The sequence below is a fragment of the Oncorhynchus gorbuscha genome, linkage group LG16 (assembly GCF_021184085.1).
Source record: "Oncorhynchus gorbuscha isolate QuinsamMale2020 ecotype Even-year linkage group LG16, OgorEven_v1.0, whole genome shotgun sequence".
NCBI lineage: Eukaryota > Metazoa > Chordata > Actinopteri > Salmoniformes > Salmonidae > Oncorhynchus > Oncorhynchus gorbuscha.
In genome coordinates, this window is record NC_060188.1 from 70,478,413 (window position 1) to 70,490,883 (window position 12,471).

Here is a 12,471-nt window from a genome sequence, read left to right on the forward strand (position 1 = left end):
GTTTATTTGTTATATATATATATATATAAAACTTTTTGTCAAGGCACAGATCTGAAGAAGGGTATCAAAACATTTCTGTGACATTGAAGGTCCCCAAGAACACAGTGGCCTCTGTCATTCTTAAAAGGAAGACGTTTGGAACCGCCAAGACCCTTCCTAGAGCTGGCCGCCTGGCCAAACTGAGCAGTCAGGGGAGAAAGGCCTTGGTCAGGTAGGTGACCAACAACCCGATGGTCACTCTGAAAGAGCTCCAGAGTTCCTCTGTGGAGATGGGAGAAACTTTCAGAAGGACAACCATCTCTGCAGCACTCCACCAATAAGGTCTTTATGGTAGGGTGGCCAGACAGAAGCCACTCCTCAGTAAAAGGCACATGACAGCCCGCTTGGAGTTTGCCAAAAGGCACCTAAAGGACTCTCAGACCATGAGAAACAAGATTCTCTGGTCTGATGAAACCAAGATTGAACTCGTTGGCCTGAATGCCAAGCGTCACGTCTGGAAGAAACCTGGCACCATCCCTACAGTAAAGCATGGTAGTGGCAGCATCATGCTGTGGTGATGTTTATCAGTGGCAGGGACTTTGAGACTAGTCAGGATCGAGAGAAAGATGAACAGAGCAAAGTGCAGAGAGATCCTCGATGAAAACCTGCTCCAGAGCGCTCAGGACCTCAGACTGGGGTGAAGGTTCACCTTCCAACAGGACAACGACCTTAAGCACACAGCCAATACAATGCAGGAGTTGCTTCGGGAATGTCCTTGAGTGGCCTAGCCAGAGCCCAGACTTGAACCTGATCGGAGAGACCTGAAAATAGCTGTGCATCGACGCTCCTCATCCAACCTGACAGAGCTTGAGAGGATCTGCAGAGAAGAATTGGAGAAACTTTCCAAATACAGGTGTGCCAAGCTTGTAGCGTCATATCCAAGAAAACTTGAGGCTGTAATCGCTGCCAAAGGTGTTTCAATTAAGTACTGAGTAAAGGGTCTGATTACTTAAGGTAAATGTAATATTTCAATTAATTCCTTTTTTTAATACAAATCATGTCTAAAACCTGTTTTTGCTTCTTTATTATGGGGTATTGTGTGTAGATTGATGAGGGGAAAAAAATATTTAATCAATTTTAGAATAAGGCTATAATGTAACAAAATATGGAAAATGTCCAGGTGTCTGAATACTGTAAATGCAATATGAAACAATTTCAGCGATTTTACTGAGTTACAGTTCATATAAGGAAATCAATCAATTGAAATAAATAATTTGGCGCTAATCTATGGATTTCACATTACTGAGCAAGGGTGCAGCCATGAGTGGCCCTGGGTGGTCATAGGCCCACCCACTTGGCTTTTTTCCCTACAAGGGCTTTATTATAGCCAGAAATACTCCTCAGTTTCATCAGCTGTCCAGGTGGCTGGTCTTAGACGATCCGGCAGGTGAAGAAGCTGGATGTTGCAGTTCTGGGCTGGTGTGGTTACATGTGGTTGGACGTACTGCCAAATTCTCTAAAACAACATTGGAGGTGGCTTATGGTAGAGAAATTAACATTCAATTCTCTAACAGCTCTGGTGGACATTCCTGCAGTCAGTATGCAAATTGTATGCTCCCCTAAAACTTGAGACATCTGTGGCATTGTGTTGAGTGACAAAACTGCACATTTTAGATTTCTCTTTTATTGTCCCCAGGACAAGGTCCACCTCTGTAATGATCATGCTGTTTAATCAGATTATTGATATGCCACATCTGTCAGGTGTATAGATTTACTTGGCAAAGAGGAAATGCTCACTAATAGGAATGTAAATAAATTTGTGCACCAAATTTGAGAGGACTAAGCTTTTTGTGCGTGTTGAACATTTCTGGGATCTTTTCTTTCAGCTCATGAAACTTGAGACCAACACTTTTACATGTTGTGTTTACATTGTTGTTCAGAATAGATGTAAATTATGTCATAAGGAAAATTGTTAAATATATTTCAAAGGAAAATTCCCATGGTCCATAGTATGGTTAATTTGGAATATGTCAACAGAAATCTATGTCATTTTTTACAAAATTGCCTAAAGTTACATTCATCCTAGCCTACTCCTCTGGGAAATCAGATTTAAACACAAACATTCTGAGCTACCAAGGCAAGTTAATCAGGCTTTGACTGACAATTATATCTAATCCATTACTATTTCAGTACAATGGCAGTTTTGGATGCAAAATATTTTTGGATGCAATATAGTTTCTCTTTAATTGACCATGCTCTGCCATAAAAATAACAGAAAACACCAGCTAAAATGCTGCCTTCCAGCTCCTAGGTATTCATTTGTTTTGTTCAGTATTTTCCTTTCTTAATTGAACTGTGAGTGGAAGCCGCATAACTGCCATCAAACCATGCCATGTAAAATTATAGATTTGATTATTTCAATGTGCTACTTATAGAGCATGTCAATGTACTCTTCAACAAAAGTGTGTATGCTGAGGAGATTTTATAGTCTAAGCTCCTTCTTTTTATGATCATCACACTGGACATGATAAGCAAGAGATCAAAATGTACAACTGTTCCTGCTGTAATCATTCATGATGTAACTAACAACCATGTTACAACTTACAACCATGACGCAACTTTCTTAATAATTCAAAGTAGAATTTTGTATTCTAAATCTTATCTTTGTTTGCATCCTTGTTAGGGAAACAGAAATACCTGTGTGCCAGCAGAAATGACTGCACCATCGATAAGCTGAGAAGGAAGAACTGCCCATCATGTCGACTGAGGAGGTGTTTTGAAGCTGGGATGACCCTTGGAAGTAAATGCAACTATTATGTCAATTTCTTAAGTCAATGAGAAATAATCAAAGTACTTAGCCATCCATCCATCCACTCACTGATCGATAATCATGGACAAAAGTTTGTGAATGTACAGTTACATACATTCACCAGTCAGTTTGTTAGGTATACCACCCCGTTCACGAAAACATATCGCTCCTACAGACAGTGAGTCACATGGCTGTGGGTTGCTATATAAAGCAGGCAGACAGGCATTGAGGCATTCAGTTACTGTTCAATTGAACGTTAGAATGGGCGTGTTGCGTGGTATCATCGGCGGTGCCGGGGGCGCCGGATCGCCCGATAGTGTCTAGGGTTTACCGAGAATGGTGCGACAAACAAAAACATTCAGTCAATGAAAACAGCTTGTTGAGGTCAAAGGAGAATAGCAAGAATCGTGCAAGATAACAGGCGGGCTACAGACAGACAAATAATGGCGCAGTCAGTACAACACTGGTGTGCAGAACAGCATCTCGGAACACACAACTCGCCGATCCTTGTCACGGATGGGCTATTGCAGCAGACAACCACACCGGGTTCCTCTCCTATCAGCTAAAACCAAGAAGAAAAACGGCTCCAATGCTAGACGATAGAGGAGTGGAAAAACATTGACTTGAACATTACAGCGAGTTCAGTTTACTTGTGTGGCCTGCACAGTCCACAGACCTCAACACAATAGCATAGCTGCGGGATGTAGGGGTGCTGAGGGAACTGAAAAAATACAACAAAAATAGTGCACTTGGCCTTTATTATTCCCCACAGCACCCCCACCCAGCGGCCATGCCCAATAGAGTATCTTTGGGATGAGATGGAACGGGCTGTTCGCAGCATGAATGTACCACTGTCCAATCTACAGCAACTGCGTGATGCCATCGCATCAGCATGGAACAACACACCTTGTAAAATGTTCCCAATTTTTCAAGCGGTTCTGGAGGCAAAGGGTGTCCGACCCGGTACTAGATGGCCCTACCTAATAAACTGGCCAGTGAGTGAATATGGGCCATTTTACAGAAGTGGTGCAAATTGGGGGTTGAAAAAACAGCTCAGTTGTATTCTATTTTTCCCCAAACGTTCAGCACATGTCTTCCAACATACAGTGCTATCAGAAAGTATTCACACCCATGACTTTTTCCATATTTTGTTATGTTATGCCTGAATTTAAAATGGATTAAATTGAGATGTTTGCCTCTGGCTTACACACAATACCCCATAATGTCAAAGTGGAATAACTTATTATTTTTATTATTTTTAACAAATTCATTAAAAAAAGAAAAGCTGAAATGTCTTGAGTCAATAAGTATCCGAGTATTCCTTTGTTATGGCAAGCCTAAATAAGTTCAGGAGTAAAGATTTGCTTAAACCCTCTTGGTGTTAGGGGGCAGTATTTTCATTGTTGAAAAACAAACGTTCCCGTTTTAAACGGGATATGTTGTCAGGAAAAGATGCTAGAATATGCATATAATTGACTGCTGCTTTGGATAGAAAACACTCTAACGTTTCCAAAACTGTAAAGATATTGTCTGTGAGTATAACAGAACTGATGTTGCAGGCGAAAGCCTGAGAAAAATCCAATCCGGAAGTGCTCCAGGTTTTGAAAGCGCTGCGTTCCAATGACTCCCTATTCAGCTGTGAATCTACCATCAACGAGCTTACGCTCTCTACATATTCCCCAAGGCATTGTGACGTAGTTTTACACATTTCTGTTGAAGAATAGCCGTAGGCTATTGCGTAAGTGGTCACATGGTGGCTCCGAGAGAGATTCTTGAGTAAAATACAGAAGTAGCCATTACTCCAATCGGTCCTAGTGAAAAACAAATTGTCCCGACGGATATATTATCGAATAGATATTAGAAAAACACCTTGAGGATGGATTCTAAATAACGTTTGCCATGTTTCTGTCGATATTATGGAGCTAATTTGGAATATTTTTCAGTGTTGTGGTGACCACAATTTCCGGGCGATTTCTCAGCCAAACGTGAAGAACAAAAACGGAGCTATTTAGCCTACAAAAATAATCTTTTGGGAAAAAATGAACTTTGGCTGTCTACCTGGAGTCTCGTGAGTGAAAACATCTGAAGTTCATCAAAGGTAAACAATTTAATTTGATTGCTTTTCTGATTTCCGTGACAAGGTTGCCTGCTGCTAGCAAGGCATAATGCTAATGCTATGCTAGGCTATGATAAACTTACACAAATGCTTGTCTAGCGTTGGCTGTAAAGCATATTTTGAAAATCTGAGATGACAGGGTGATTAACAAAAGGCTAAGCTGTGTTCCAATATATTTCACTTGTGATTTTCATGAATAGGAACATTTTCTAGGAAGATTTATGTCCATTGCGTTATGCTAATTCGTGTCAGATGAGTTTGTGGATGAAATGTACTGCTCGACTGAGGGACCTTACAGATAATTGTATTTGTGGGGTATAGAGATGAGGTACTCATTAAAAAAATCATGTTAAAATGTTCTATTGCACACAAAGTGAGTCCGTGCCACTTATTATGTGACTTGTTAACCTGTAGTGACACCCCATCCCGTGAACGGGACCGTTGTCATCACTATGGATGGTGTATCAATACACCCAGTCACTACAAAGGTACAGGCATCCTTCTTAACTCAGTTGCCAAAGAGGATGCAAACTGCTCAGGGACTTCACCATTAGGCCAATGGTGACTATACATTTACAGAGTTTAATGGCTGTGATAGGAGAAAACTGAGGATGGATCAACAACATTGTAGTTATAGTACTCCACAATACTAACCACATTTACAGAGTGAAAAGAAGGAAGCCTGTACAGAATACAAATATTGCAAAACATGCATCCTGTTTGCAAACCAGGCACTAAAGTAATACTGCAAGAAAAATGTGGCAAAGCAATTAACGTTTTGTCCTGAAAACAAAGTGTTATGTTTGGGGCAAATCCAACACAACACCTTACTGAGTACCACTCTCCATATTTTCAAGCATAGTGGTGGTTGCATCATCTTATTAGACATTGCCAAGACCAAGACCACTAGATCAAGAGTCCGTGGGCCCTTTCTTCAATTGTAAGATACTCAAGTAGAGTAAACTCGAGTAGAGTGCAGGAGAGCACAGTACATTAGAGTGCAGTAGAGTATGGTACAGTACAGTAGAGTAGTACAGTACAATATAGTACAGCACAATACAGTAGAGTACAGTTAATTATAGTACAGTATAACACATTATAGACATCCACATTTTGGCCAAATAGATGTCAATGTTTGGGCTCTTGAAGGGTTGGAGCCCCCCTGCTGACAAAGCATCTCAATACTCCACACTTTTTCTTGAAGCGTGCATTTGTCGACTACCCACATGGTGATCCTCTGTAGCTCAGTTGGTAGAGCATGGTGACTTTATAATGGAGATGGCCTCAATGATTCTGCCCATGCTGTCACAGACTCCATAATGGCACAGATACAAAGAGGAGATCTCTGTATATCTCTATGGTTTCATTATAGTTTCGGTTGTGGCCGTTTTGGTTTGGGCAATTTTGACATATATTTTACTTTAAACTGCAAATTAAAACTGCAAAAACAACGATTTTCCATCAAATAGAATCAATGTAGGAACATAGGCGGCATGTGAGTTTCATGTTTGGGGAAGGTAATTTTCACCATAAAAATTCACCTTTCTAATAACGCATTCCATGCATCATCACATTTGTAGACTTATGTAAGATAGCCTACTATTCGTAATGTGATGAGTAGATTGGATACTCATTTAGGCTAATAACATAACTCAATCACTGTTCACAAAAAAGATTGTTCAATGCATGGCCTATAGCGTAGAGTAGGCCTAAACTATATGCTAGCCTATATCAGACACGCTTCTTCATTCTGTGTCACGCCCTGAACTTAGAGATCCTTTTCATGTCTCTGTTTTGGTTTGGTCAGGGTGTGAGTTGGGGTGGGCATTCTATGTTTTGTGTTTCTATGATTTTCTGTTTTGCCCGGGTATGGTTCTCAATCAGGGACAGCTGTCGTTGATCGTTGTCTCTGATTGGGAACCATACTTAGGTACCCTTTTTCCCACCTGTGTTTGTGGGAAGTTAACTTTGTTTGATGGGACATAGCCTTAAGCATCACTGTTGGTTTTGTATTGTTTATGGTTTTGTCGGCGTCATTTAAAAAAATTAAGATAATGTATGCTCACCACGCTGCGCCTTGGTCCTCATCCTTCAACAGCCGTGACAACGGTAAAAATGTGGCCTTTTTATAAATAAATGTTATGCAATTCTACTACACTTTATATGACTGGAGACATTAGCAGAATCTTGTTTAATATGACAAGTTGCAAGGGAGCCTACTCTAATGACACTGACAAACAGATCGATGAAAACAACGTCCATATAATAGGCCTACGAGAAGGGGAGACACAAATAGAATATGACGTCCAAAAATTTGGCACTGACACAATTATAAAATGTGAATATGTGCAGTGCGCACTCACCAGGGATATGGCCAATGTTCTTCACTGGTGCCAATAAGATAGGCTATAGTGTTGTTCACACAATTAAATTGAGAATTTTGATAACTAAAAGCCAGATTAGAGTATTTTCATTGTAGTCTCTTTACAGCAATAGCCATTTGCTTTCCAAACTATGTCATCCCGTGATTGTATTTTTAAATATTGCTTTATGCCTGGCTGGGCCTCTACTTTTCACTGACAGTCGCAACTCAACAATAATCTAGTTGTAATTTGCCGTGTAAGCTGCACAAATTGGTTGCCCTTCCTTCCAACTGTAGGCAACTGTAGGCAACTGTAGCCAACTGTAGGCAATACAATTTAATGCAATTTCTTTAAAGAAGCTAATGATCCTCTGAGGCCAAATCATGCTTTAGTAGCCTATTTTGATAGGTTTTTATTTTTGTATAGACAGAAGTAGGCTAATTAGGCTATATATTTTTTTGTCAATTTAATTCAATTTACTTTAGGGAAAGCTTTCCCTAGCCTTATGGATGAGCCGCCTATGTGTAGGGAGGTAACTTGATATCATGAGGGAATTGCTCAGACCACACTTACCGGTAGGACTAGTTATCTCACGAGCTCTGGCAGAGAAGTAGCCTATATGACCTCTTTAAAAGTATCCTAAACGTTCAGTTAAACTATCCATCACCAATAAATGAAGGATCTTCAGAGATAATAGGCTGGTTTATGCTGAGATCAACATGCTTTTATTAGCCAACTAGAATCTCCTACAAAAATAGTTTTGTGATAGGCCTCCAATTAAAACCCTAGACCCACTCCAATTCTCACACCGCCCCAACAGATCCACAGATGACACAATCTCAATTGCACCACACTGCCCTTTTCCACCTGGAAAAAAGGAACACCTATGTGAGAAAGCTGTTCATTGACTACAGCTCAGTGTTCAACACCATAGTGCCTACAAAGCTCATCACTAAGCTAAGGACCCAGGGACTAAGCACCTCCCTCTGCAACTGTATCCTGGACTTCCTGACGGGACACCCCCAGGTGAAAAGGGTAGGCAACAACACATCTGCCACGCTGATCCTCATCACTGGGGCACCTCAGGGGTGTGTGCTTAGTGTCCTCCTGTACTCCCTCTTGTACTCTCTGTTGAAGTCGTGGCCAACCATGACACCAACACCATCACTAAGTTTGTTGACAACAGTGGTAGGCCTGATCACTGACAACGATGGGACAGCCTATGGGGAGAAGGTCAGAGACCTGGCAGTGTGGTGCCAGGACAACAACCTCTCTTTCAATGTGAGCAAGACAAAGGAGCTGATCATGGACTATAGGAAAAGGAGGGCCTAACAGGCCCCCATTAACATCGACAGGACTGAAGTAGAGCGGGTCAAGAGTTTCAAGTTCCTTGTTGTCCACATCATCAACAAACTATCATGGTCCAAACACACCAAGACAAAAACTGTTCCCCCTCAGGTGACTGAAAAGATTTGGCATGGGTCCCCAGATCCTCAAAGTTCTACAGCTGCACCATCGAGAGCATCCTAACCGGTTGCATCACCGTCTGGTATGGCAACTGCTCGGCATCCGACCATAAGGTGCTACAGAGGGTAATGCCTACGGCCCAGTACATCACTGGGGCCAAGTTTCCTGACATCCAGGACCTATATACTAGGTGGTGTCAGAGGAAGACCCCCAAAATTGTCAAAGACTTCAGTCACCCAAGTCAAAGACGGTTCTCTCTGCTACCGCATGGAAGCGGTACCGGAACGCCAAGTATTGGACCAAAAGGCTCCTTAACAGCTGCTACCCCCAAGCCTGAACAAACTGAAAAAATTAAATTGCCACCCAAACTATTCACTTTTACACGTTACCTCGACTAACCTGTACCCCCGCACAATGACTTGGAAAGCGGTACCCCCTGTATATACAGTTGAAGTCAGAAGTTTACATACACTTAGGTTGGAGTCATGAAAACTTGTTTACCAACCACTCCACAAATTTCTTGTTAACAAACTATAGTTTTGGCAAGTCGGTTAGGACATCTACTTTGTGCATGACACAAGACCTTTTTCCAACAATTGTTTACAGACAGATTATTTCTTAGAATTTTTATACTTATAATTCACTGTATCACAATTCCAGTGGATGAGAAGTTGACTGTGCCTTTAAACAGCTTGGAGAATTCCAGAAAATGATGTCATGGCTTTAGAAGCTTCTGATAGGCTAATTGACATAATTTGAGTCAATTGGAGGTGTACCTGTGGATGTATTTCAAGGCCTACCTTCAAACTCAGTGCCATAGTGGAACATCAAAAGAAATCAGCCAAGACTTCAGCAATTCTGTTTTAGACCTCCACAAGTCTGGTTCATCCTTGGGAGCAATTTCCAAACGCCTGAAGTTACCATGTTACTAACAATAGTACGCAAGTATAAACACCATGGGACCATTTAGCAGTCTCCTAGAGATGAACGTACTTTGGTACGAAAAGTGCAAATCAATCCCAGAACAACAGCAAAGGACCTTGTGAAGATGCTGGAGGAAACGGGTACAAAAGTATCTATATCCACAGTAAAACGAGTCCTATGTTGACATAACCTGAAAGGCCGCTCAGCAAGGAAGAAGCCACTGCTCCAAAACCACCATAAAAAAGCCAGACTACGGTTTGCAACTGCACATGGGGACAAAGATGATACTTTTTGGAGAAATGTCCTCTGGTCTGATGAAACAAAAATAGAACTGTTTGGTCATAATGACCATTGTTATGTTTGGAGGAAAAGGGGGAGGCTTGCAAGCCGAAGAACACAATCCCAAACGTGAAGCACGGGGGTGGCTGCATCATGTTGTTGGGGTGCTTTGCTGCAGGAGGGACTGGTACACTTCACGAAATAGATGGCATCATGAGGTAGGAAAAGGATGTGGATATAATGAAGCAACATCTCAAGACATCAGTCAGAAAGTTAATGCTTGGTTGCAAATGGGTCTTCCAAATGGACAATTACCCCAAGCAGACTTCCAAAGTTGTGGCAAAATGGCTTAAGGACAACAAAGTCACGGTATTGGAGTGGCCATCACAGAGCCCTGACCTCAATCCTATAGAAAATTTGTGGGTACAGCATGATGCTGGGGCCACCATGCTTTGCAAACATGTCTAAAAACAGTTTTTGCTTCATCATTATGGGACACTGTGTGTAGATTGATGAGGGAAGATGTTTGTTTAATCTATTTGACTCTGACAGAGGTTTTTTACAAGAGACGGCGCCGGAGATGGCTGATGTTTTACGTGCTCCTAACCGATTGTGTATTTATGTTAGTTTTTTTGCAACTTATTTTAAAACTTATTTTGTACATAATGTTGCCGCTACCGTCTCTTATGACCGAAAATAACTTAATTAGAACAGCGATTACTCACCACGAACTGGCAGAAGTTTTTTTTTCCTTTAACAAGTCCGACGAGTCCGACGTGAACGACATACTGCTTTCCCACGAACAAGCCCAAATCCCAGTCATTTGCGTGAAGAGACGACGGAGAAAAAGAGGACGGAGGTCGGGAGGCCTTCTGAGAATTCGTAGGCTGTCGAATAACACCCCCCTGCCTTCCGTTCTACTAGCTAACGTTCAATCATTGGAAAATATAAAATCGATGACCTACGAGGAAGATTAAACTACCAACGGGACATTAAAAACTGTAATATCTTATGCTTCATGGTGTCGTGGCTAAACGACGACATTATTAACATACAGCTGGTTGGTTATATGCTGTATCGGCAGGATAGAAGAGCGGCGTCTAGTAAGACAAGGGCTATGCATATATGTACACCACCCGATGTCACAGGAAGGCCATAAAGATCATCAAGGACAACAACCACCCGAGCCACTGTCTGTTCACCCCGCTATCATCCAGAAGGCGAGGTCAGTACAGGTGCATCAAAGCAGGGACCGAAAGACTGAAAAACAGCTTCTATCTCTTGGCAATCAGACTGTAAAACAGCCACCACTAACATTGAGTGGCTGCTGCCAACACACTGACTCAACTCCAGCCACTTTAATAATGGGAATTGATGGAAATTGATGGAAAATATACTGCTCAAAAAAATACAGGGAACACTTAAACAACACAATGTAACTCCAAGTCAATCACACTTCTGTGTGATCAAATTGTCCACTAAGGAAGCAACACTGATTGACAATAAATTTCACATGCTGTTGTACAAATGGAATAGACAACAGGTGGAAATTATAGGCATTTAGCAAGACACTCCCAATGAAGGAGTGGTTCTGCAGTTGGGGACCACAGACCACTTATCAGTTCCTATGCTTCCTGGCTGATGTTTTGGTCACTTTTCAATGCTGGCGGTGCTTTCACTCTAGTGGTAGCATGAGATGGAGTCTACAACCCACACAAGTGGCTCAGCTAGTGCAGTTCATCCAGGATGGGACATCAATGCGAGATGTGGCAAGAAGGTTTGCTGTGTCTGTCAGCGTAGTGTCCAGAGCATGGAGGCACTACCAGGAGACAGGCCAGTACATCAGGAGACGTGGAGGAGGCCGTAGGAGGGCAACAACCCAGCAGCAGGAACGCTACCTCCGCCTTTGTGCAAGAAGGAGCAGGAGGGGCACTGCCAGAGCCCTGCAAAATGACCTCCAGCAGGCCACAAATGTGCATGTGTCTGCTCAAACGGTCAGAAACAGACTCCATGAGGGTGGTATGAGGGTCCGATGTCCACAGGTGAGGGTTGTGCTTACAGCCCAACACCGTGCAGGACGTTTGGCATTTGCCAGAGAACACCAAGATTGGCAAATTTGCCACTGGCGCCCTGCGCTCTTCACAGATGAAAGCAGGTTCACACTGAGCACATGTGACAGACGCGACAGTCTGGAGACGCCGTGGAGAACGTTCTGCTGCCTGCAACATCCTCCAGCATGACCGGTTTAGCGGTGGGTCAGTCATGGTGTGGGGTGGCATTTATTTTGGGGGCCGCACAGCCCTCCATGTGCTCGCCAGAGGTAGCCTGACTGCCATTAGGTACCGAGATGAGATCCTTAGACCCCTTGTGAGACCATATGCTTGTGCGGTTGGCCCTGGGTTCCTCCTAATGCAAGACAATACTAGACGTCATGTGGCTGGAGTGTGTCAGCAGTTCCTGCAAGAGGAAGGCATTGATGCTATGGACTGGCCAAGTCCGTTCCCCAGACCTGAATCCAATTGAGCACATCTGGG

The 12,471-nt window shown here is 42.5% G+C and overlaps 1 protein-coding gene across 2 annotated transcripts in view; it reads left to right on the forward strand.

The window, feature by feature from the left end:
* Positions 1-12,471, forward strand: part of LOC123999303 (androgen receptor-like) — a 52,366-nt gene that overhangs the window by 12,569 nt on the left and 27,326 nt on the right. For both annotated transcript variants that reach the window (XM_046304917.1, XM_046304918.1), the window contains exon 3: positions 2,663-2,779. In XM_046304917.1, the coding sequence (XP_046160873.1) occupies positions 2,663-2,779 (117 nt within the window). The remainder of the gene's footprint in view (positions 1-2,662; positions 2,780-12,471) is intronic.